A 27,401-nucleotide genomic window follows, 5' to 3' on the forward strand; every position below is an offset into this window, starting at 1 on the left:
ATATATATATATATATATATATAAATAATCATTTACCAAGTTTCATAAAAAGTAGTTACAACTTTATAATGATTCTCGTAATCGCTATTATTATTGTGGCCAACTGTTGCCTGTGAATTCTACACACAGGGTCTTAAATTTAGACAGTAAACTAATCCGTAGCTATTGTCAATATTATTTGGGCACTTACTCATACAATGCAAACCCAGGTGTTTCTGCTTCATGAGTGTAAGTACTTCCTGTGGATGATAAAAGAACCATTTCATCCAGAGTAATTTGATTTGTTGTCGGAGTGTTGACTAATTCGCTTACATACTGTTCAATCTGATTATAGGTAGTGAGTCATGTAAGGAAAGGAAAGAGGATGAACAGCAGCACTGCATTTTCTCAGGGACAGAGTTGCATCTGTATGAGATGCAGGCTGGCTACTGCACACACGCAGTGTTGCCTCTGTTCATGTGTGATCAGAGGTAAACAGACGACCCACGGGTGCCTCAGACACCAAACGCCTGCTCCTTTATGTAACCCTGTGGTCCAGTACAGGTGTCACACCATTTACCAGCTGGAGAGACTACGAGAAGAAGCCTCTCATCACACCTTGGACCCCCACTGCTGTTCTTATAAGTTATCAGCAGCAGTCAACCACAAAGATGTGAAACCTGCTTTGAAGAGCTGAGAGCAAATTATAAACTGCATGCTGATGCACACACACACTAAATATAAACAAATAACTCGCCAACAAAGACCTGTCAGAAGCACAGTTGCTACACAAACATCCTGTTGAGGGTGACTTTGGTGCATCCAAAGGTGATCTGATTGACACCGGTTCAGTCATTGACCACGAGCAGCATATGGAGCCACGCTTGGCCTGCCTCACTGGATTTCACACATGGATTCAGGTCCAGCAAGCATGATGAAACGCTTGATTCTCTACTAATTTCACCCGCTAGGCTTGCATATACCAACAATTTCACACTCACAAACGAACACATGAACACCAAGCTAATAAACAAAACTTTACCGTGACCTTCTTGGGGCGGTTTTTCACTGAGCTTCATTTACTTGATCACAGCGGGTTGTGCTGTCTTTGATATTTTTGGGCCTGTTACTCCTCCTTGCTGTAGAAGGTCATTTCTAATTCATAACCTGCCAATTAAAACATTAACTTAAAAGTAAATGTTTCCATATTTAATTGGGCTGTCACTTTTTTTCAGAAGTTGGGTTGGATGACATGGGTTAGACAGCAAACACCTTGCTCAGATCTATGCTGCTCATGCACCGCTTTTATCCACCACTCTAACATCCATAAAGTTTACGTCAAGGTACTTTCATACATTTCACTGATGTGTAACACACATCAGTAGTGCTAGGTGCTAGATGAGGTGCTTTTATTTATTTATTTATTTTGTCTGTACAATGTAAACAGCTGCTGTGTTTCGTGTGACGATTCAGCCTTGTTTTGCCACTAGAGGACTTGGGCACCGATCATTGAGATGACCATGAACACATCAGTATAGCAAAATATTCTAGAGTCAGATGTGAGACCATCTGACCAACAGCTAAATGCAGCAGAAGATTGATCATGAGCACAGCAGAAAATAGGTAGGTAATGATCTGGGTTGTTTTTTTAAGCCACAGGACCTTAAAGGACCTGAACTACTCCATATATCAAATTATTCTGGAGTCAATGTCAAGCTAAAGCTTGGCTAAAATTGGGAAACGCAACAGGAAGATGATGCCAAGCACAGAAGAAAAAAAAACATTCAAGTGTTGATCAAGAAGAGGATTCAGCCAAAGTCAACACAACTGAAATGCTGTAGTGGAAAGTTAAAAGAACTGTGCATAAACAAATGTTCACAAACCTCAATGAACTGAAGCAACGTTGTAACAAAGATCGTGTGAGAGAGAGGTTTGTGGCTACACGTGATTCTATAAGCTTTTAAATCATGGGTGTATTTTCACAGGAGTCCATAAAGTGCAGTAAAAGAAAACTCTTACAACTGTAGCTTTCACGTCACATTCTGGTCTGTTAAATATTCTATTCATTATATACTTCTGGTATGACTGGAACTAACAAATTGCCAAAGTGGAGTGTTGGAGTGTAACAGGTTCCATTTAAACCTCCCTGGTTTTTATGTAGAACCAATTTGGCCTAAAGGTTAATCTTTACACAAATTTGACTTCAGATTTGAGAAATATTTTTACCATTTAAATCCTATTTGTACATTCTATTTCTTCACCATCACTTTAAATATGACATATACTTATGTTTAGGTTCGTTTATTAAAAGATAGAAGACAAAAATACCAATAAAGAAATCTTTCTGAAATCCAAAGACCTATGGGGACAAGCCAGTCGACCAACTGTTGCTTAGCTAATAAAAAGCTGCCTGGGAGCTCAGACAGAGTTGTGCATTTTACATGAGTAGTAATTAGAAAGAAGAATACAAAACTCAGATGTCCCTGGGGAACCTGTCTTAATGGACCAGATCATTTGGCCATCAGTTAGAGACAGGAGGTCCCAAATCACAGCGTTAGCACTAACGTAGCCGTGACAGGCCATCGGGGAAAAGATGAATGACACCGACTAGTCTTCCCTGTGCATTTATATACGAGCACAGCCAGGATGAAAGAGCTAATACTGAATAAGACGACTCATGTTTCTGCTATTAGAAATGGGTGCTCCCTTTGCATGTTGCAACTAGGCTCTAAAGATTTCCTCTGAAGCGACAGGCTTGATGACTCTCAGAGGAAATCAAGTTCTCCCTTTCACAGTTTGCTCAAATATAAACGATTCTCACTTGGGTAAAACTCAGAGGTTTAACTTAATGAGTGATGCATTCACTAACCTTTAAAGAAAAAGCTACGTGTAAGGCAAACAACCAAAAGGGGGTAAAAAACAAAGCTCACACTCAACTGTAGTTCTGTTTTGTTTGTATTTTATATAGAAGGAAATGCAGTAAATTATACATCTGAGCTCATCAAACCGCTACCTGGAGCATGAAAGAGTCTATAGCATGTCTTGCTTACATTTTTGTAGCAAAGAGCAAAACAGAGGCAAAATAAAATATAATAAGAAATCTAGAAATCTCTGGAGGCTTCCACACTACATCTTGGTGACACATCCCCCAGCCTTAACACCATCTATTTTCCCATTTCTCCCCGCTCATGTTTCCTCACGTCAACTCGCACTGAGGCACGAGCGATGTACCTGCTGCAGCCCGGAGACAACAGGCAGCCATATGCTGATAAAGTAGGGAAAGTAAAGGTGCTATGGGCACAGCTGTGGTTCACAGGCAGGATTTCAAACCACAATCAGTGACGACTGTGGAGTGCCAACAGGTAAATGAAGCACAGGGAAATAAATGGCTTGTAGGAACAAATCCAATGGCACTGCACAGTGAGCGGGTTTTCTGTCTACTTACAGCTCATGATGATTATGCCTTTTGGTTATTCTCCATTATTTTACATTCCCTCAACTCTCAAGAACACCACAGTTAGAAATCTAACCAACACCTGAGAACTGTTCACTTTGAACATTTTGCATAAACACAGATGATGATCATGGACATCAACAGCATGCTCGCAAAAGTCTACAAAATCTTTTCTCTTTGTCGCAGTAAAGTTCAGTTCAGCCTTCAGAGACTGATACTATCCACCATGATACAGAGGCCAAAGCCAAGATGTCTGGGTACACAGGAAGTCTAATCATAGGTTGACTGAATTATTGCTTTTATCCTGTGTCTCTGTGAATAAAACGCTATCAACTTGTTTACAACCAAAGTGAGCTTTGATATCAAAGCTTTCTGTTATTACACCAGTGTGGAGCCCTGGAAGTGAAAAACACAGTACTTCATTTTTCAGCTTTTGTAATAAGCATTAGTTACTGTACTGGGCAAAAAGCCTCGAGCCACACCTTGGAAAAAAACAAAACAAAAAGGTGGGGAAATAGGTGCAGTGATTTATTGAATCGTGCAAACACACACAGACATACAGTATATGAAGCAAAAAAAGCAGCATCTGTACAATTCTAATGAGCTTAAAGTCAATATTTGGAACGACTAACATTACTCTTCTCATGGGAGTGACACTGCAGCGTCAACTCACATTCTCTGCTAAGACGTGCAATTTTCTATAGACGTCAATAACTAGCGTTTTGGATAAAGACCGGTAGTAATGGATAGCCCGGAAAGAAAACGTGTTACTAACTGTGCTGAATTGTATGAATTGTGCTCATCTTGAAAAAGCTCCTTCAGGTAAAGATGAGATAATAATGTTCACTTTGTGCTGCACTTTTAGATTTCTTGGTGAGATGCCATTGCTTGGCCAACACTAAACATCCCATTCATTCATTTTCAATACACTGGTGAGTGCCATTTAGATAAATTTGCATGCTATCTGACGTGGATTCATCTATAACTTCAGGGTCATTGTAGTATGACGTCTATGGCAGCAATAATAACTAACAATAAGTGGTTAGATTGGGGAAAAAAACATTATGATAATCTAATAACTAATTTCCACTGTCACAATGCTATAGTCTCTGCATTGCTAGCAGTTGCTCACAGACGGTGTCTAGCCTTGAACAGTTGCCATATCAGTTCATCTGACTTAACTACTATCCAACATTTTAACTAAATAAATGGAAGGCGCCCAACTGTTAATGTCATGTTAACTGAAAAACACAACCTAAATTCTAACAAAGTGAAAGCTTCTACTTTGTCTCGCAGTGGATTTCCAAAATTTTATGGTGTGATATGGAATGATCAAATCAGACACGAGAGAGTTCAGTCTTTTAGATTGTCAGTGCAAATAGCATTTTGTCTAACTACATAGCTGATGCAACTAACAGTGGGTTGAAACAACAAACGCATGTTTTTCAGAAGTCTTTGGAAACATTTAACAGTCATTTCAGATTTGATTCCCAGCGTCATGACCAGTTTCAGAGTCTATAAATCTTGGGGTTGTCGCATAACTAAAAACAGCAGAAAAAAAAGAAGCTATATGCAAGGAGCTTAGTTTAGCATGAGGGGAAGGAGTTCTAAGGTAAGCACAGGTTGGGGTGACACGCATTGATGCATCAGTTGTCACTCTAGACACCCATTGATAAAACAAAGCACAAAAAAAAAAAAGAGTGAGAAAATGCCACATCTGGCGGAAAATGGCCTGACACAAACCTGCAATCAGCTTTAAATGCTTAATTTCTTCCATAGGCACAGCATCCTATAGCTAAATTCACACAGTCTTCAAATATCTCAACCCAAAGCGCTATACAACTGAACATAAAGTTGGTTGTGGATAAGCCAAAGGGGAGAGATAAGAAAGAACATTTTTAATCCTGCGCCACAGAGGAGAAAATCATTCAGTTGTTCAGCTGGAGTTTCACACTTGGGCAGACAACTGTGGCAGTTATAAATATCTCTATCACGAGCCAGGATCTGTATATGTGGAGAGAGCTGAACTGCCATCGGCAGGGCTGGGCTTCTAAAAATAGCAGGCAGGTTGGTTGGCAGGCAGCAAGCCGACTCTGACTGTCTCTACTGGATTTGATTAGGCCTGAAGAAGCTCTGCCCGCCCACCCCCAACACTCACCCAACTGTGTGTGTGTGTGTTGGACAGCATTTCTTTTCCAAAGGCATAGCTCTTTCTCACTGCACACAGCCATAGGCACACTCGTCTACGGTTTCAAAAGTGCTTACATTAGCTTTTCTCAAGCACGATTCAATTTTCCTTGTTGCCAGGATGTTTAAGATGAATGTCTTGGAATATATGTGTGTCTGGGACTTACCGACAATCTGAAAATAAATAAAACCTTGCTCAAGTTATGACATAGTAATGGTGTGTTATGAGGTTCAAAAGGTAACAAAAAAAGAATAAATCCTGGAAAGGTTTTTAAAGTTTGCTGAGTCGATGCTTCCTGAAGAGATTTCGAAAATTTAGCTCCTAAACTCATAAGAACTAACGAGTGTTTCTACATTAACGGATACAGAATCATCTAGATTTATGTTTATAACCACAACCTCACACAGTATTACTAGTTTGAGGATATTTTAACTAAATATTCACATGAGCTGAACCCCATTTGAACCCATGTTTGCACGTGTTTGAAATGTGTGTCATGTGTTGTCTGGTTTTCATTTACATCCTATTCAAAAATCTAAAATTTCCATTGTTGTGAATATAAGCATGAGTGAATGTTTGTAACAATGTTTCAGACCATTTAACTTATTTTCCCTTGTTTGTTTTTTTTAGTCTGAACTGCTAAACTGATTTTTCTAAACTTAAGCTGTCATTTGCACTCTTCTGTCACTGTGATTATGTAGCCACAATCTTTGACACCGTAGTGTTTTTACACAACTGCTGTTGAGTGTCTTTGTGGACTTTAGTCCTATTTAAGCTGAGAAGACCATGATGAAGTTAAAACTAACCAATAATGAATAGTTTTTTTAATTGAAATGATCAAAAAGCAGAAAGAAAAGACTTCAGATCCAAAGAGACTCAATACACAGAAACAGCAGATAGCTGTGCAGACAGAATGCTGGCTATTGCATTAGCATGCTGAGGAAGTCACAAACAATTCCAGCCTGACAGATGTTATTATTCTTTCACAAAAACATTATCCAAGTGCAAATCTATAGGCTACAGGCTGCTATCATTTTCACTCAGTGGAAGACTAAGGCACAGCTAAAGAAATCTGACAAATAGAGCGGGTTTTAGGCCTAGACGGAGTTTCTTTGGTTCGGATCATTTCTGCTGAAGTCTCTTAATTCACCGAAGCCACCTGAGGGTCCTGAATGTGTGGACAATTCCACTGAAAGCTGGTGAAAACGACTTGCTTGTAGCTGGACAACGAAGTCATTCTTTAGAAGGAACAAAATGTTAGTATTTTAAGGTTTTAATATTTTGTTTGAACTGTTTTAGAGGTGTTGATTCAACTGATAATCAGAATGATGCCTTCACATTATTACTGTGAAGCTACTCAGGAAGACCTCAGGAAGCTACAGATCAGGAATGAGGTTTACTTTATAAACCAACAGTGAAATTGTTGAACAGACACAATTATACATAAAGTATAAGCAGAGAATAGAAAAGGCTCTGAGCATCAAATCCACTTTGGGAGCCCCTATCAGAGACATTACTGCAGAAATGTCTTCCAAATAACCACCTGCAATGAGACTATTTCATTTCATATTTGGCTGGGTTAGGAGGTGCAAGTCGCACAGAAAATTGTGCACTCTAAGACCCCTGATTCTGGCACAAGGAAGCCCGGTAAAAGCTTTCTGTCCTTCCCTCAGAGGAGCACATACATCTACACTCTAACCTCAATCTCTATACTCCAATAATGTGGCATTATGAACAGGAGAGCAAAATTGCACTGGATGCGGTCTCACAGCATGCCGGACATTTGGCGTTTTGAAGATAATCGTCGAACGTGTCTGAGGGGCCAGCCTATTTCTGTAGCACAGCTTCCCCTCGAAATGCCCCTGATGACATCGAGCGAGCGCCAAAGAAAGGTTCACAGGAGGGCTAAGTGAATGAACTGGACTGCACACCAGCCGGTGTTATAGAGAGTCATGCACAATCACAAAAGTGGGATTACTGTTACTCAAGTCACCCTACACTAGAATCCACACAAAAAACTCTGCAGCTGCTCCCACTCCAAGTAAGTTTCATGTTTTCAACAGAGACAAGCACATCGGATGTTTGTGTCCACGACCAAGGTTCTGGCACCACAATCAAATAGAACTGAGCTTCACGAGGTGATGGACTCCCACTCAGGACAGACTGAAGCATAAAGCTATGGTGACGAGGTGAGTAAAGTAATTGACAGTGTCAAGGAAACCCAGTTAAGGACATGCCCTCGCTCTCGCAGGAGATGAGTGCCTGAAGATTTGAAGATAATCGGGAAAAACGGCACATCCCAGCAGCCACGTCTCCTTCACCTACTGTGGATCCATTCCACCCTGACAGCACACACACATTTTCAAGCCCACAGGCATTTGCAGTTTGGTAGAAGCATTGAAAAACAGGTGTTAAGATTGAGCGATGGAAGGTCAGTGAGATAAACATGTGGACTCCTCCTGTGCTGAATACAGATCAGTCATGATTGATTGCACTTACTCATAGTCTGCAAATATTCATGCCAAGAAACACAACAGTGCCAGATAACACATTGACCATATTTACAAAACATGAAGGAATATGATTTATTGAAGAAAGCGTGTAGAAGCATATGCCTGTCAGTTAATAGTAGACAAATTTGGTATAGGTGTTAAAAACAAATTCACACTTCACTGGCTCAGCAAAGACGGAGATACACAGAGAACAGGGTACTGTAGTGCCAAGCCAGTTTGGCTAGAAGGGTTTCAATTTCCGGTGCATCTGTCCATCCATCCCCCGGCCAAAAACCGTTATTATCAGCTAATACAAATTCTCTCTCATCCAATCACACGCACACACAATGACGAATTAACAGTATTCATATAACAGTAGCTGTATGCTAAAAGGCACTAAAACATGGAGAGAGTTCATAAAGGATAATCAAATGGTTAGAAAGCCATCTCGTTACAATAGCAATGTTTAAAGTTTCTACGATGTAAACACTTCTTCTTCACTGGGTTTGTGAATTCATGTGGGTTGCTACTATGTCTTACCAATATAGAAAGAGAAGACAAATGGACGAGAGAAGACATATGGAAGAAAGCGCTGCTGGCATTCACGCATAAATTGCTTCCCAGAAACAACCATGTCGCAAAAATATCAATATTGGACAATCCCATAAAACCACAGATTGGATTTAATAACAGCAATTATTGTGCTCAGCGCCAAATTCGGCTCTCTGCAATATCTGTGCAACTGCATAATGGTTCAAATCAGTAAATGCCTGCTGTCAATGCAAATGCTAAAAAAGGGCAAAATTTAATGAGGTTCAAATGAGTCGTCGTTACCAAGCTAGTTACTATGAATATGGTTATGGCAAGTTTGGAATTTAAGTTTTTAAATGAATTTGAAAAAAAAGACCAACCTTATATAGTTTATCCAGGTTAGCAGGTGAGCTAATGTTAAATAACTTTAGCCAAAACAGAGCAGCTCAGGGTCAGATGTGACCCCCAAAATCAATAATGAATTCAATGTCCTTCTGATGTTGGCCATTCTTGTCCCCTCGACGCTGATCAAATTCCAGTTGGTAGAGGCTTCGCTGGATAAAACCGGGTTTTGTCTCACAAACATGAGCATATCTGCTCACGCAAACAAATTTCTTGCCAACCCAATGCAGCAGCAGCTAGCTGGGTAGCTTGTTCACTCTACTTCCTGAAGCCACATCATCCTTTGTTGCCTACCTTTATGCTGGAATCTGTCTTGCACTGTGAGCCTTTGTCCTATGTAATGTATGTTATGTATGTAATTGCTGTTCCGTGTTGATGCTACGGGGTATTAAAGTTGCGAAAAGCATGTTTAAATTTCAATGTCCGTCAAGAAAGTCTGAGATGTTACACACATATCCTCCTGTTTCTGCTTTGATTTTTATTTGAGTCTACTTAGCGTTTACATTGGTGACGTCATACAGAGTGCCTGTTTTAGGGATGGCGTCCTCTATCATCCTATGTCAAGGGGTGAAATCAAATTCTTTTGACTGACAGTAAGCCGTGCAGCTCATGAACCTTTTATGTCCCCTCTCTCTGGTGTCATAACGAGGTCAGTGATATGAAAGAGGCTATAAAAACATAAACAGCGTACATGTCAATATAGATCTGTATATTAAAGGAATACATTTACCTGATGGTCACCACTACTGATCTAATGGCTTAAGCAATCTTTTTCCTTTTTACTCAAAATAAACCAACTGGGCTTGACTGCTCCTTACAATCAAACAGATTTATTACTATGTTAGCTTGTTTGCTAATACTAAAACAACAAAGCTGCTCTCATAAAATCTTGTGGTTTGCCATTAAAGCTTTAAAGCCAATGAACTTTAGCAGAGTGCACTGGAAAACAAATCAGCTGCTTCGTTTTGATCAACGTGGAGCAAATTCTGTTTCTGTCATTAAGGAACCCACCCACATTTCTGCATGTTTCAGAGCTCATTATTATATAACATGTAGCAGAAGCTGGGGTAACTTCCTAGGGAAAGTATTTGTGCTAACCCCTTCCAAAGCCAAAGAAGTCGGTGGGTCCAACTTTGGGTGACGGATTGTTGTGGTGTTGTACTGATGCTGGCACTCTTGTTTTATTTTGGTGGAAATGCGTGAAACAGACTCTGGATTGTCCACTTTTACAGCAACGGTGCCTCTTAAGCAGTCCATACATGGTCCACACTCGATTTTGACTGAAAGCTTTCAAGACATACAAACACACAGCTTGTTAGAAAAATCACAGTTATTAATATTCTGTGTACAGTCATCCAAGAATGATAGAATCCACTCAACCCAACTTATTTGCTGGGATGTTGAACAATGCCATACCTGTTCTTCCCTTGTACGTCAAAATGCATTAAGAGTGTGCTGGGTCCAGTAGGTTCGAGTCAAAGTGCTGAAAACAATACACCCTATAACAACAATGAGTCATACAGCTGCAAACCCAGAATAAATTTGCTATAGCATGCAGGCATAGGCGTCTATTGTGCACACAGTGAAATGAATCACTCTGGTGTCTACTGCATGTCCAACAATACATCTACAAGAAAGAAAAGAAAAAGCTCACGTCCTTACAACCTGCTCAAAGGCAGAACTCTAGCACGACCAGAGTCTCTTTGTAATTGTCTTTTTATGGAGGTTCGTGCACCATATTCTGCTTTTAAACCCAGAATCAAACTCTGCCTCTAATAAGCCTAACCACCGATTAAAATGTCCAGCCCATCTTAAACAATGGATATTTAACAACTTATCCAGCAAATCCAAAAAGAGTTTTACCAGAAAAAGTGTTATGCAAAATGAGAAAGAGATAGTACAGAATGAAGAAAAGAATAAAAAAAATCTTCATGCATCCGATCCAACAAGATACAATCAATGACAGTTGGCCTAGCGTCATTGAGAATACATAAAACTCTGTCTAGGAAGTACAGAAAATTAAAATAGAATTTTGATAATAAGATGTTCTCTCTGAACAAACTAATATTGCAGCTGCTTTTGACCTTGCACTGCAGATTATCCAAACCATAAACAAAAAGGCTCAAAACACAAAGATATCCTGTCATTTAAATTCCAGCTCCATATTTTTGTTCTTTGTCTCTGCTGGAGTTACTCTGCATGATTCCAAATAATCCTCATGCATCTCATCCTGGGCACTGGTGCAGTCCCTCAGTTCATCCCCTGTCTGAAAAAAGCTGTTTACTTTCCTTCCCCCTCCCTTCATGCCAGCTCGAACAACAGGTGGGTGGGGCCTCTTTGCTCATAGCTAAAGCTTTGCATCTGAGGTGAATATATTAGGAATTTCTTCTCTCACCAAAAATTGAAACCAAGGGTTTAGAGCAGGCTGAAGCCTGAACGCTGGTTAACAGGAATTATTTATACATACACCAACCTCATTTTCTTAAATTCTTGGCCATGTATGATATGAGCTTCAACTATTAATAATTGTATATACTTAATAAAAAGAAATTTTACATTTTGTTGTAAGTTTTTTCTGTTTAGATGGCCATTAATCACACAAAACACACAAAAAATATATAATAAGCAGTTTTGCATTATACAGTATAACCAAATCTTTACATTAAGTTAAAGAAATATAGTATAAAGCACAATATCCACTTTTTGTTCATCTACGATCATTTGGCCCAGTCATTTTTTCCCTTTATAAGATAATGTAAGTGCTAGACAAGTCCTTGCAGAAGCTTCTAAGTTCACCAAGGCTTAGACTATGAAAAAAGGTTTTTCTTTTTTTCCCCCCTCCCAACAATTAGTCATCATCCTATCAAACTTTTCAATGGAAAAGATGTGTTTGGTAGCACATCTGAACATCAAACAAAATAGGTTTTCTCTCTGGATGATTCATACAGGACAAAGCTTTCACAGGTATTGTGGCATTGTGACTTTCAAAGGCAACACAATGCAGTCTCCACACTTGCAGGTGTCTGCTGTGCTACAGGTGAACCCTCAGCAACTAGACTCAGTCAGACCGCCCATTTCTACCCTTCAGATACCCACAAGTCCTCAGTGAAACTACATCCCCTGCTGATCCTGTGCATTCTCATTCTGCCGGTCTCCTTTCCACCACTCTTTATTACCTAGTCTAATTTATTCTCCTGTTCACTCTTGCTATTTTTGTACAAAAACCTAAGATGTTCTCCTCGTGTCTACAACTCAGATTCAATGAGCAGAGTGCATCAGGAGCCAAGATGTATTACCATCCACATAAACACACTGCTTCCACAGACATTTACAAGAAAGTCTAATTGACAGTAAATTGTGCAAAACCATGCACACACAGTATACAGAGCTATTGGTGTGAACAGGAAGAGAGACAGAGGCAAAGTAAGAAAGTAAAGAAACTAGCCACAGATACTTATCATTTGAGAAAAGGTGCAGTGAGATTGGACAAGGATGAAAATGGATTTTCACTAAACCATACAACAAACCAGAAAGCACAAGAAACAGACTGTTTGCATTTTGAACTGAGCAAAGGTTTCCTTTCTTCCCCACGCACTTCAGAGAGGCTTTTATTTAGTCACCTTAATGTGGCTGTACTCAGCCTTGCTGGACTCGCTGCCGACGGGCTTGGTTTCAGCCCTGGGTTTGAGGACTTGGCGGAGGGGACTGGAGATTGGTAAGCCCGTCACACTGATTCCATCTGTTGACAAAGCACAGCAAAACACAGTCAGAAAAAAACAAGAAATCATTAAATTGAAGTTGGCAGAGCATTTGCATCATTTGTGGTTCGAGTATTTCTACAGCTGTTGGGTATCATTATAAAATATCGTCGCTCCTGAGGTTCCTTCGTGGGGTAGTGCTTAGAAAGCTCAGAAAGACCTAAATTAGATCTGATGCAAACCAAAACAACTGTTTAGTGTTTTTAAACTTTTGACAGACAATTCACTCAGCATGGCAGGTCTACAATTTCAGCAGAAGCCAAAACCATGAGGAGCAACACTTAGTACAGAGACAGTTTAGAGGCTAGTCTTTAATTAAGACCCAAAAGAAAGAAGTGCAGCTAAAACGTTAAAAGAATTGGTACCAAACTATGTGCAAATTTCCTCAAATGTGAACTGAAATCATAAAATGTATTGCTAACTAGTAGTAGTAACTATATTTTACAGACTCTTGCACATATATAGTACCTTGCCGCATCCCAGAACACAATACAAAACAGACCACAGAAGCGTTTTAGCTCAATCTTGCAACGTGAGCCTGATAGTTGGTCTGGATCGAGGTTGGCGATCACCAACGGACCAAACACACCAGGTGTGAAAGCAGCCCTGGTCTAATCTGTTAGCATGATTATGTTCTGTATGTGGTCCTGTAAGTGAGGCCTAATTCCAATCTGTCAACTATATGACTACGACTATATGACACACAACATAATTATAAAGGGGGACTCTGTTTCAGGCGTATTCAGACGAAATCTTTATCTAAATCTCTCACATTTCTTCATTCTCTTTTTCTTATTATTTAGTTTAGGCAACTTACATGTTCTATAAAAGGGAGAAAGGTCCTAATGTATGTGTGCTGCTTCCTCACTACTGGACTCTCACTTCCCTTTCTTGCTGTTAATTGGCTCCTGGTGGTCCCTCCAAAAAGCCAATGGGCGAAACCTGAGCCCCCATCAATACTCTGCATGGGTTATTTTATAGGCTAAGTTGGTACACCTCTGATAACTGCCAGCACACAGCTAAATATTAGTAATACATATTTCTGCATCAGTTACTGTAACTTGCACACATGCTCAAAGATAACTAACTTAATCAGGACAGCAACAATTAGCATGAGCACGACTTAGGGTCAGACGAAATTAGTGGGTACCCTGAAACTAACACACAGTGATGAACCTTTAAAGTTATGCTGTTCCGAAAGGTCTTGATTAACCTTTATGTTCATTCTGTAAGTTCTAGTGTGTAGTGCTGTCAGCATATATTGCATTACACTGAGAGATCTAACAATTTCTCAGCTGTCACTGACATAAAATCATGTCTATACACAGCAGAGGTTTACCCAATGATACAAAATATCAGTGGACTTTATCTCAGGCTGCTGTTATCATTTTTCTTATTAGATAGCAAACATAGTTCATCTATTGCATCACAATTGCTCTACGGCCTATCTGATTTTCAAACTTTTAAATAACAGAAAATCTGAGATCACTGGGTTTATGGTACTATTTTGTGCATGAGGATATGAATGAATGATTTTATGTCCATGACCTGAGAGAAGCAGCATGGACACAGAAGCAGCTGCACAATCAGCAGCTGTTAGGCACCACCAGAGGGGCTGCTGCGCTTTGAACTCACTGAAACAATACACAAAAATGACGCCCACAGCTTAAGCTCTGACGTCAAAGGAATCATGTCACTCTCCGACGTCAGCAGGATAAAAAGCCCTGCAATTTCCCCCTAGAGAAGGGAAATTACCGGCCTTTGCAGCAGCTTGGGCTATTGGGTTCATGATGGACATATTCACAAACTGTCCAACTCTAAAATAGCTACATAGAAAACCGTTCAATAGAACCACATGGAAGAGGACTTCTGTCAAAGGGACTTGCTTGTACTAAAGGATTACACTACTGTGCTGCTAGAATTCATTTAAGTGAAAATTTGGATTATGCTAAAAATACAACAACAACCAATAAACATGGATATGTTGCATTTCCGACTAACAACTTGGCAGGAAAAACAAATGAATATAGCCGTAACAATTGTGAGCAGATGAGAAAAAATCTTAGTAAAAATAGCAAGAATTCATACACGGTAGAAAGAACACACAGATTTCCTTCTTGCATATTTTTTTGATGAAATAAATAAGAACAGTTTGTTCAAACACACAGTGCTTCGGGCTCTTTCGTCTCCAACTGCAGTCTATTTTAAATAAAGGCCTGATTCTCGATTCGGAACGTGTTAGTAAGGACCCAGGCACTTTTTGAGAAAATTCTCAAACTAATTAATTATCCTCTGCCCACCTGCTGCAGATAAAGGGGACTTTGATCTAACCAGAGGCTTCATTTAGGTACACCTACAATAACAGACTTCTGGGGCCACCTGGGGGCAACAGAAACAAGTTGAGAACACAGCACTGATTTACTTTATCATCAACTTTTATTGCAAACAAGCTGCTTATTTACACATCTAACAGTTACACTGTTATTCATTTGGAGTCTCTTTTTTCTGACCACCTGGCAAATGAAAGACAAATAATAACTTGAATCTGGAGAAAAATCTTTTTTTGCTCGACTGTGTTTAACAGCTGGTAGGTAATTGCTTCTTTCTGCAGTTTTGTGCTGAATGAGGAGCTTTTTTCCAGCCAAACAAGAAGGTTGCACCTTATTACCGTGCAAAGATACAGTCGCGCTGTTTTCACTGCGTTGCCACATTACCACAATAATATGTTTGAGGTGGGTCTAATATCATGTTCATGTAATAAATGTCAGGTGAAATGCAACTTATGTGTGAGTAATTGTATTTTATATTATTGAAGAAAAACTAATTATCATATAATACTGAAGAAAAAAGCAGAACCAACTGTCTCCCGCAGTTATTAGAGCCAATACTGCATATTCTGCTGCAAAGCGTAGCTGCAGGACTCAGATACAAAGCTACTACTGCATTAACAAAGAAATGAATGATTTATCTTGCTGTAATTTACAACCATAAGTGATATCAGATGGATATTAGCTGAACTACTAAGCAGAGATTTCACAATACCAGCAATTTAATAGCTGGTAAAAAATACCACCAGAAATAAGTAACTCAATACTCGCCCACCAAAAATGGTGCTTTTGTAAATGAAAGCAACAAACCTAGTTGCCTCTTAATGTTAATACAATGGTTAGCACTGTTGCCGCGCAGCAAGAAGGTCCTGAGTTCAATTACACCATCAGGCCGGGGACTTTCTGTGTGGAGTTTGCATGGGTACTCCGGCTTCCTCCCACAGTCCAAAGACATGCAGTTAGTGGGGATAGGTTAATTGGTTAATCCAAATTGCCCATAGGTGTGAATGCGGGATTGAATGTAAACGCAAATGGTCACCAGCCCTGCGACAGACTGGTGACCTGTTCAGGGTGTACCCCGCCTCTCGCCCTATGACAGCTGGGATAGGCTCCAGCGCCCCCGCGACCCTGAAAAGGATAAGCGGAAGCAGATGGATGGACGAGGTATTACAATGGTTACACTATGACAGCTCAAATATTAGTCACTGCAAATATATTTGTTATTTGTAGTTATGCACTCACTTACGCTCTCCCCGAATTTGCTTGGCTCAAGTGGTTGTAGGAGCTGTGTTGCAAACAGGGAATTTGCAGACTGTCCTCTGGTGGACACACTAAGCCACGTCAACAACCTTAACATGATCTGCTTCATGCCCTGGAGGACGGGGCTGTGGCCCCCCCACACCCTCTAGCAGATCATTACATGAAGGAACCTGTTAATACAAGCGCGTTCATGCTCACAGGTGTACACACGGGTGCTCACACACACAAACTACACCCTTTTTGGCTGCTACCTCAAAGCACACTGTGCGCTGTCGATATTACATGCTGCACAATAATGTTTAATATTTAGTATTTACTGTTATATTCCCATAGACCATGGTGATGTTGTTTATTATGTTGCTCTTTTTTTTTCTTCTGCTTGTTTTCTCTTTTTTCTTTCTCAACAGGTGATCCAGGTGATTGATATTTGTATTTTTCGTCTACTTATTTTGTTGTTTTTTGCCCTTTATCCCCATCCCTCTTCTCCACTGTTTTTCTTACCCTCTTTCTTTCTCCCAGTCAAGTCTGTCCCGTATTTAGCAAGTGAAAATAAAATAAAATAAAATAAACAATAAAAGGTGAATCAAATAGACCATTACGGCAAGGCTGGGATGGTTTATTTGGTAAAGTAAATCCGTTGGGCATCTTTCTTCGCCTTTAGACAATAATTCTGATGGCAAAAGAGCCAAACGGGACAGGCAAAAAAAATAAAACAACCTTAACATGGCTGAAAAGTGTTACTCCTGTTTTTTTTGGGGGTTTTTTTTGTTTTTTTAAATCAACTTTTTTTTGTTTTTAAATGTATTTATCAGCTGTGTCAGCTGGACAGATTGGCAAATACCTAATTTTAGGAAAAGAATAAAAAATAAAAAATCATTCTGGCTCTGCTGCTCAACTTTAAATATCTGAATACATGACGATCCCAGTCTGAAACGAAACAAGTTCCTTGTGGTTAAAATATCCTACAAATAAAGCAGAACAATTGTTATGTATATGAATATAATTAACCATGAGCCCCCCCCCCCCCAAAAAAAAATCATCACATTGTCAACTGGCATTAACAGTTTAGCCATCTTACTAAAAAACCCAAACAGTGGGTTCATCTGGACATAGAAACGCTGACTAAATGTTTTGCTAAAGATTCAAAGCTGACTGGTTGGCTGACACAGTCTCCTCCTATTTACTCAGTTGCTATATCCTGCTTTTTAATAGGTTAGATGTACATGCAGGCATAAACTCGGAGTGCCGGGGAAGGACATGAACCAAAAGTGACGCTTGTAGGACTTTATTAGTCGAATCCAGCTTTATGATACACAGTCTCTTTCAGGAGACACACATGACTCGCCGTGTCCTGTGGTAAAGTGGGACCGTGTGAGTAATGAGTGTTGTGATTAACGATGGCACCCCTCACAATCATCACCTCCTTTTTCACCCACCTTCCAATCACATCTGTCTCGTTGCCTAACGGCCTCAGGGAAATTCAGGTGAACTCAGCATTTTTATCACAGGCGGCCTTGCTGCCAGTGTTTAAATAGAGGGGCAAAGACTGGGAGTGTCATTTCTGAAATAAATGGAACATTATTAGCAGAGATCTAGACGTCCATGAAATGCAGTGATGATAGGTCAGCTGCACTCACCTTTACGAGGCTTTTTCCTACAAGACAAGTATATCTAACAGATTTTGAAAATATGACCATTACATTAGAATCTTTTTCAATTGGTCGTTCAGAGGAAGAACCATCAAGATAATGGAAAATGCAAGTCAAGCACTGCTGGACCCGATCCTCATTCAATATAAACTTTAACTGTTAAAGACCGCAGTGTTGATCACTGTGTTTAAAAGCGTTCTGTCACATATTGTGTATTTCAGCATAGTTGTCTTTTCTGGACATCACAATTCATGAAATTCAAACTACTGTGGCATATTTTTCAATGCAGCTGATAAACTTGTTATTATATGCAGCTCAAAATCTAAGATAATAAAAACATCACAGCATAATAAAGTTAATTAAACTGCGCAAGAAGTAAAAACCACTGTGAATCCATTTGACCTGCTTTAGTAAAAAATGAAAGTGACCACATGGGAACAGCAGAAGCAAGAGCAAGAAAACCCCCAGAAAAAAGGAAGTGGATTTGCTGACAGCAGCACCAGACCATTGTTCTCTCTTCATCTCTCCTGACTGATTTTTCTCCAGTTTTACTTTTTATTATGTTCTTGTCACTACTGTTAGCATGTGATGATACATGCATGCCATTCAGGGTGCAAAGGTCATGCAGGATGGCACATCTAAACATGAAATAGTAAGGTGTTCCAAGCCTCCCAGCCCAGTCCCTATCTCAAATGTGTAGAGGACATACAAGGATCACAATAATCTCCAGCAGGCTAGTTCCTGACCAAACTATCAGAAACATGCAGATGAGGGTGGCATGAGGCCCTGACATCTTTTAGATGCACCTAAACTCACAGCCCTACATCCTGGATTTTGTTTGACATTTTCCAGAGAATACCAGAAACGACAGGTCCAGAGCCCAGTTCTCTTCATAGTGATGTCCAGACTAAACACATGTGACAATGAAAGAAGAAAGTCGAGCTGTCAGTTGATGCCCTGAAGCTCAAGCGCACTTAAGTTTTACAGCAGGATAATTATTTGATATACACAACAGCAAGTCCACCTCTGATTGTTTAAGTCTGGAGAAGTCTAGTCAAAGTCTGGACTAAAATCTGATTGTGATCCTTGCACATGCGCTTAAACAAGCTACGCCTGTTCAAAAAGTCTGCAATGTGGCTGAATTAAAACACTTCTGAAAAGAAGAGTGGGCCAAAATTCCTCCAGTGATGTAAAAGACTGATTAGCAGTTATCGCAAAATGTCAAAGAAGTTCTTTCTCCCAGGGATAGGTATCACTTAACGTCACACAGAGTCAGGTAGATTTGTTTTTTTCCTCTAATAAATGACGTAATCGTTTAAAAACTGTATTCTGTATTCCCTGGGATTATCTTTGTCTAATATTAAAATCTGTTTAATGATCTGAGACATGTAAATGTGGCAAATATGCAAAACACTTAGTTTAGAGCACATAGTTTAAGGCTTAGGACTTATGACTTTACAACAAAAAAAATAGTCAAGAAAGGGGTGAGGCATTGAGGCATCCCTCTGCAGAACCAATATGGTAATTATATATAGTAGAATGAACACATTCCTGTTAAATAAAAAGACCACAAGGGAGGAAATGGTAATTCAAAGCTTTAGCTATGGACAGTCTTTCAGGATCATCAAACCCACAACCTGAGCTCTCCTTGATCTGAGGTGGAAGGTGGGACCTTGATTAATTTAAAAAGTTGACACAGTCTTGTAGAATTTAGTGGAAGTAAGACTAGATGACTGTCACTAGATGATAATTTGATTTAGCTTTCCTAATCAGGCTAGTGCAGACATTTCTTTGTCGCCTAGAGAAATCTTCAGGGAGAGACCTTGGATCGTTCTTGTGCTTTATCTCTGCTGTTGATGGCAATGAAGACTTGTGAACAGAGCCAAGTATTATATATGCAACTAATTCTATTTTTAATGGGGGTTCATAAGATATAAAAACATTAAAAGTTTTGAACATTTAAAGTTTTCCAATTGCATGGATGGATCAGTAAAAGAAACTACAATCAGTGATAAGTTGTAGAAAAAAAATTATTTTTGTGTTGGTAATTTGTGCATAAGATTAGGGGATTGTAGTTGATAAGGCAGTGATTGGACTTTTTAACAGTGACATTAGCAAACAGGGTATTTGTGGCATCTTTTAGTTTTTTTATTCATTAATGTTAAGGATTTTTTTAGATTTCATCTGGTATGTTTCTACGAGTTAAAAAAAAAGATGATGTCTGTGAGGGAAAACAGCTAGCGATCAGAGCTGTTTCCATATTTATCAAATTTAGACATAGTAGCACAGTATTAGCATACATAGCAGTCTGACATAAAACTGCACATCAAAAATAAGTGTGCATGTCCAAACATACAAACACACAGTCAAACATGCATAGTTTGACATACAGTCTTACTTTCATCCCTTCATATGTACACCTCTGTACACTATGAGAAGAACAAAGACCAAAATTAAAATCCTATACAATTAGTTTTGAGCTGTTATTTAAAACAAAATGATTCGACCAACCTGACAGACTGAGGAAGACTGTTCCAAAGTTTAGGAGCTACAGCCTCTAAAGAATGGTTCTCTGGTTTTAACACAGGCGCGTCGAACAACTGAAGACCCCGATCAGACGACAAGAGAGGCCAACTGCTGGGGTCAGGTCTCATAGCTCTGCTACAGCAACAGAAGCTGGGCCATGTAGGGCTTTACATGTTATTAATAAAACTTTAGAATGAATCCTAAATTTCAGCGGAAATCAGTGAAGGGCAGTAAGTATAAGGATTCAGGCTACAGCTAGTTTTTGTTAGCAGCCTAGTTGCTAGTTTCTAAACCGGGCTTACGGGCTAAGGAGGACAGTGAGACACACATATAAAGTCAGTTAAAAGCGTACAGCACGCTAAAAACATCACAATCTTCACTCACTAGATTTGTCTTGTTGCGACTTCTCTCTCTTCCACAAAATTTAATTCCACTTGGGTCTCCGCTTTGATACTTTGATACATATCTATACCGTAAATAAGCATCTGCAGCTGATCCGAGGAGGACATCCGGGGAGCGTTTCAAACACAGGAGCAGATCTGGGAGCAAAACATCCCCTTTTCTTGGCTCTTTGTGTACATTAAGTTAACTTGCCGATGATGCCTGTGAATTTTTGAACTATGTATTACCTCATTTGGATTGATTTATTTTTATAAAGCATATAAATGCCTCCACATTTAAACTAAAAAACTAATTTTAGTTAGAAATTTAAGTGTCAAAGTGACAAAGATCAGGGAATGCGTGAAGTGATTAGCGATCACAGTCACTAGGATTTGATATTATGACGTGAAAAGAGTGGAGTTGTTTCTTTCTCCACCCTCGTGATTTCATGAGACAGAGACCAATGTCCAACTTTGTTTGTTTGTATTATTTCAGAGTAAATTCAGCTGCTGTGAGACACCTTTCCCAAAGATTGATTACTCTTGTAGCTAAACTGAAGGATTAAGGTGGATTTCCACATCTTTTTGAAGGGACATGCTTTTACAGCTTTACAATATTTTTTAAAAGCCACCTCTAGCAATGAGAGAAAGCAGGTTGCAAATGTTTATAAATGCTGCTTTGATTCATCAATGATATGTATTGCCCAAGATGAGAGTTATATGGAAACCTACATAAGATTTATATCAGGAATTGATTCATAGCATAATACCAACTCAATAAAACCTCTTGGATATTGGTCAGCTAAGCAGCAGAGGGGATTGCTAATCCTTTTCAGCCGCTTTGGTATTAATGAAATTAAGGGCAGGTGCACTAGAGGGGCAACTATGAGACAACCCCCCCAAAACAGAAATGGATTTACAGGTGAAGGCCATTGAGAGTTTTCCCTCATCTTCTCTGACAACTTTTACCCCCTCACTAGCTTTGATTTTGGCTAGGGTCAGTGTCACTACTGGTAGCATGCGGTAATACCTGTGCCCTACAGAGGCTGCACAGGTAGTTCAACTCTTCCAGGACGACACATCAATATATGCCACTGTCAGAAGGTTGGCTCTATATGCCAGCACAGTCTCAAGAGCATAAAGAAGATTCTAAGAGACAGCCGGTTACTTCAGGAGAGCTGGACAGGATCATAGAGAACCTTCACCAACACCAGGACTGGTATCTCCAATAAAATTGATTCATGTTTGTGGCTGCAATGTGACAAAATGTGGAAAAGTTCAAGGGGGACAAATACTTTTGCAAACCACTGTACTAGAATTAGAAGAGCCTACACTGGTGCAGTGGGTCCTAGGTACTTCATGATGCACGACACTGCCTGGCCTCATATGGTGCGAGTCTGCAGGCAGCTCCTGGAGGATGATTGAATCAATACCAAGCTCACCTCACCAAAAATAAGTAAAATTAAAACACCTCTGGGACATTATGTTTCAAGGTGTCTTTAAATTCAGTTCTCTGTAGGCTGAGCATTTCCATTTGCACCAAATGGCATCCTTATATTCCGAACGTATTACCTTGTCCATACGAGTATAGATGTCCAGCATTATTTTTTTTTTCCCTGATGTGATTTCAAAGCGTTTCTTTTACATTTTTCGATCAGTGTATTTTAACAAATTCTTTTCTGATAGTGAGCACTACAGACTGATTTAGTCTGTACCTTGGAAGGAAAAACAACGTTTTTGAAACAAAGATTTTCTCCACAAAAAGAATCCACATACTCGAGCTGTTCACAACAGCAAAAATATAAAAAGCTTCCATGGAAAGGAAAGTGTAGATTGAATAGCAGCTGTGCTGTATGATTTGACAACGAGAGTACATTTGAAATCTAACATCAAAATGTCACAGGTTAAATACTTTAAAAAAGGTGTTCTTAAGAGCTCAGCCTGGCGGTCTAAGTTAAAAGTTAAGTAATCTGAAACTAGCTACATCAGTAGGACAGCAGTGCATACGCTCAGAGATGTCGACTGAGGACATGCAAGATTAAAAAAAAAATTCTTCCAGCCTCCAGTGATGAGTCTCTGGCGTCTCTTTCTCCGACAGTTGCAGACACTGACTACGGTACAAGGTGCTGTCTTCAAAGACAGCCGCAGCATTAATGTAGACACTGACACTGTCATTAGATACGACGCCCACACCATTTAACACAATAAAGCACTGTAAGTCAAGGCCCATTACTCCTGAGTGATGACATCACTCCCATTTGATCCTGTGTTATGATTTCGTGGTTTTGAGCTGGACACAGAATGAGAGATAAGCCTGTCTGAGGATAAATCGTTGAGGGTCAACCTGTTTTGAATGTTGCCTCTGTTTCCCGTGGCATAATTTAACCCACTGGTCTCAGCTCAAACACTACACACTGAGTGCCACGTGGACAGTTAAGCTAGCAGGCTGACTTTCTCTGCACCGTGGTGAATTACTGCACATAATTGTGTACAGTTGCATTAAGTAAGAACACACAAGTAGTGTGCACACCAAATCTCTGACCACACACAGAGTTTGTTTTCATATTTCATGTGGGCAAAGTAAAGGAAAGTTTCCATGTGTCCACATTCGTATTCATCCACATGCTCACAGCCATCTTCAGATTTTGTTATTGCAGTTTTTAACAACTATATTCATTCAGGACTGATTGTGTTGACCTACTTGTGCTACCAAGGACAATGAATATTTATAACACAGAGAAATTTCAATTAAATGGATCGGTAACAATGGGCATATTTTTGCTTTCATTTTTAAAAAAATCTTATTAAAATTTTATTTGTTGTTATAATTGCTTTTGACACAGGATACGTGAACAGTTGGTCACAAGCATTTCTTCAGATTAGATTTTGTTTAGCTGGCTAAACATTTAAGAAACTGCTACAAAATATGGGTACTCCTTTTTAATAAAAACTACAACACATTTACATTAGCTTAGCTAGAAAAGTGGATGTCTACCCAAAGTGTAAAAGACCCTATCATCTAACTTTTACAAGAGAACAAACGTGTCTTTTGAAATACTGAACCAGGGCCCTTCACAACATACTGAATACTAATCATCCCCGTTCGTTCGTTTCACAAAGAGAGTATGACATTTAGGGTCATCTTGAAAGGTATGAAATGTAAAAGTAAGAGTAGAGGTTAAATGTGACATGAAGAAGAGGTCAGTCCGAAGTAATGTGATATTAGGAATCCACATATATAATTCCCTATAATACAAACAATGGCAGTAAAAACGGTTTTAAACAGATCTGTATAGTATCATTAACACTTTTAACACTAATAACCTTCAGATCAGTCTGTTGACCTTCAAGCAGAGGTCAGGGGTCAAATGTAACATGATATTTTATATTTTTAACCTGTTAGCAGTCGGACGTACCGCCCACGGTACATTGGATGGTTTAGGGGACTAATTGTAAATTTGTAGGACTGCTAAGGGGTTAAACATTACATTTATTTACAATGCACACCACATCTGTAAGAATCGTAGCTTTTAAGTTAGAGTAACAACGATTTTTGTCAGTTTTCAACCAATAAATCAATAAGTTGATCTTGAAGACCTCGTGGAAAACACCAAAACAGAAAATGGCTCAATGGTTTTCTGGCACATTTTTTCAAGGTTGTTAAAAAGAGTGCTGCCATGTAGAAACTCGCATATTTCAGCAATTCAGCATTGTTTTTGGTCTTTGCAGATCAACACATTGTTTATATGAGCAGTGCCGTTTTTTGTGGATTGTATTTCTTAGACACTAATTCATGTCATCTTGAAATGCCGAATCATAACAAAAGGGTAGATTATTGCTCAATGATTTGCCACAAATGGTATTTAAACCATTGCTTGGGGACAGAAAAACTTTGAAAAGAAATAAGAAAGCCTGTGCCGATCAATATCATCGTCAATAATGTTCCACTCAAACGTTTCCTTTAGAGAGGTAATATGCATCTGTTTCATACACCACAAAACAACTGCATAAACAGCCAAGTATCTTATTCCCTCTGGGCAAGATACTCGGGCCAAGTTGCCTCTGATAAAATAAGGACTTGTCCATACATGGCAGAATTAAAATGTATGTGTCACCATATGCGTTGGCTAAGCGATACAATTAAACTGCTGCTGAATGTAGCAGTTGTGCTAAAGATAATCAAGGTTTTACAGTTTAATTAGCAAAGATGGCAGAACTTCCATAATCTGTAAACCTTCACAATCCTCCACGGAGCACAGGCAGAAAAAACTAAATCTTTCTGCAAAGCAAGTTCATCAGCATGTTAACACAGCGTTATTAATGTGACTCCATTACATAGCATCAAATGTGTTTAATAAAAACGGCATCCCATAGTGTCACTATAATAACTGCTTTTTATAGCAGAAAACAAGTCTTATCTCCTTATTTCAGGGCCTCAATTATTGCTCAGCTAATTAAAACATTAAAGCAGTGTCGCTTAAATGACCTCATGAGGCGAGTTGGCACTGGAGCTGAGATAAACATGCAGCATTGTATGCGTTTACTTTCCCTGTCATTTGAATTCACGTGCAAGTACACGCAAACACACTGAGAAAAATACTCTGTGCTGCACGAGTAGGTCCGTATTGATCGCTCATTAATATTCATCAGCCCATAGAGGCTGTAGTAAAGAGGTTCAACAGTGTGAAGAGAGCTTGGGAATGAGACAGGAAAGAAAGAAGGCTGGGCATGAACTATGAGAGGCTACGAGGAGGAACACAATGAATGAGCTTCGAGGTAGGGGAGAAGGTCGGACTATTTTTTTAAGCAGAAATAAGAATTAGAAGAGAGGAAATCCAAGCGAGGAAACTAAAAGCTAGGAGGGAAATGGAGGTGTGGAGACCTTGAGACCTCGATCCTATTACTGCAGAATCTTAAATAAGGCAGGCAGAATGCCTGGAACAAGAACACTCCTCTGTACAGCAGCACATGAACACTCATCAGCAATCAATACGTACATAATTTGAGACGGATAGTTCAAAGATGACTTTACTATTTTCCATTGCAGGGCTAGCCCTCAAAATGATTATCTTACTGATCACCAGTTTAGTTCAGCAATTGCTTTGTCTATAAAAATGGAAGGAAATAGGCTAAATGTACTTGTGCAATGACAGAAAAGAGGAAAGCTCCTGAATTTGAAAAGGTAAAGCCATCTTTTTTTTTTAAAACACCAACAATTATTCAAAATTTCTGTCAGCTACTGTTCCGTCTATTGTTTCAACACCACTCCACTGAAAGACAAATGCAAAAGTAACCATCGGTAGAGAAGTTTCAATCAAGACACTTGACATTATTACAGAAACCATCCATTTTCTTAAATGACTATGCAACTCACTGTGACAGGGGGCTAGAGCTTTTCCCAGCTGTCATTAAGCAATTCAGAGTCATTTTACAATCATTAGCTGAACCAATATGTATGTTTCTGCACTGAGAAAAGCGGGGCACCTGAGGAAACTTACAAAGACACAATCCCACACAGAAAGGCCTCAGCTGACCTGCATGCTCGAGCCAGGAACCTTTTTTCCTGTGAGGCGAGAGCACTAATCCATGTCTTATTACTAACGAAGCCTTTTTTTTAAAAATATTCATGGTTAGCTTATAAATATGTTACGATACGCAAGCAGAGATATACAGACCTGAAAATGTAGCCAGACTGAGACTGGGGTTTATAAAGCTCAATTACGATCTGATTCTTTTATTTTTATTGGACTCCACTGTATAGGTGGCTGCGGTTCAAAAGGCAGGGCAGGTCATCAACTAATCGGAGGGTTGCGAGTTCAATCGCTGGCAAGAGGCTGAACCCAGAGTGTCTCCTGATGCATTCATCACAGTGCAAATGTGAAAGCACTTGGACATATAAAGAAGCACTTGAATGGGTGAATGACGCATGCTGTGCTTTGAGTGGTAGAAAAGCACAAAATAAGAACCACTAATTACCACTAACTGTGCAGTTTTTGGGCCGGGGTTCTGTTTTTTGTTTTTTTAAATAGCCCAACAGCTCCGCAGCATTTTGGATCATTTTTAATGATAAAGTTAAAGATACACTAGTGTGGCCACACTAGTGTGTGATACCCACTAATATGTGATCACTTTTATGTGAATTAATTTAAGTAATTTTACTTTCAATGTAAGTGATATTTCCATTTGGGAATACCCTAAATAACTACAGTAATTTTAACAGGAAACTTGGTAACTACCCTGGGATATTTGTAGCGGACGCTCCATTTTTGTACCAGTAGGTGGCAGTGTGAGACCATGGTTTGGCCTGTTGTTAGCAGCCTGAATATGGCGTTATTTTTGTGCCACTATTCTGAGCGCACGTAAAAAAAATTTGCAGGTGCAAGTGTTGCATTTTGAGGAGAAATTTATTTTGAGCGAAGAAAAGCTGAATTTGAGTGAACAAAATTCATTGCTGC

At 39.4% G+C, this 27,401-nt stretch overlaps 1 protein-coding gene across 1 annotated transcript in view; it reads right to left on the reverse strand.

Moving 5' to 3' along the window:
* trappc9 (trafficking protein particle complex subunit 9) overlaps window positions 1–27,401 on the reverse strand; it is a 229,220-nt gene that overhangs the window by 123,702 nt on the left and 78,117 nt on the right. Inside the window, exon 18 of the mRNA XM_005753708.1 lies at window positions 12,667–12,797. Within this exon, the coding sequence (XP_005753765.1) occupies window positions 12,667–12,797 (131 nt within the window). The remainder of the gene's footprint in view (window positions 1–12,666; window positions 12,798–27,401) is intronic.

Source organism: Pundamilia nyererei, unplaced genomic scaffold, assembly GCF_000239375.1.
Source record: "Pundamilia nyererei isolate P.nyererei 1_Seehausen unplaced genomic scaffold, PunNye1.0 scaffold00455, whole genome shotgun sequence".
NCBI lineage: Eukaryota > Metazoa > Chordata > Actinopteri > Cichliformes > Cichlidae > Pundamilia > Pundamilia nyererei.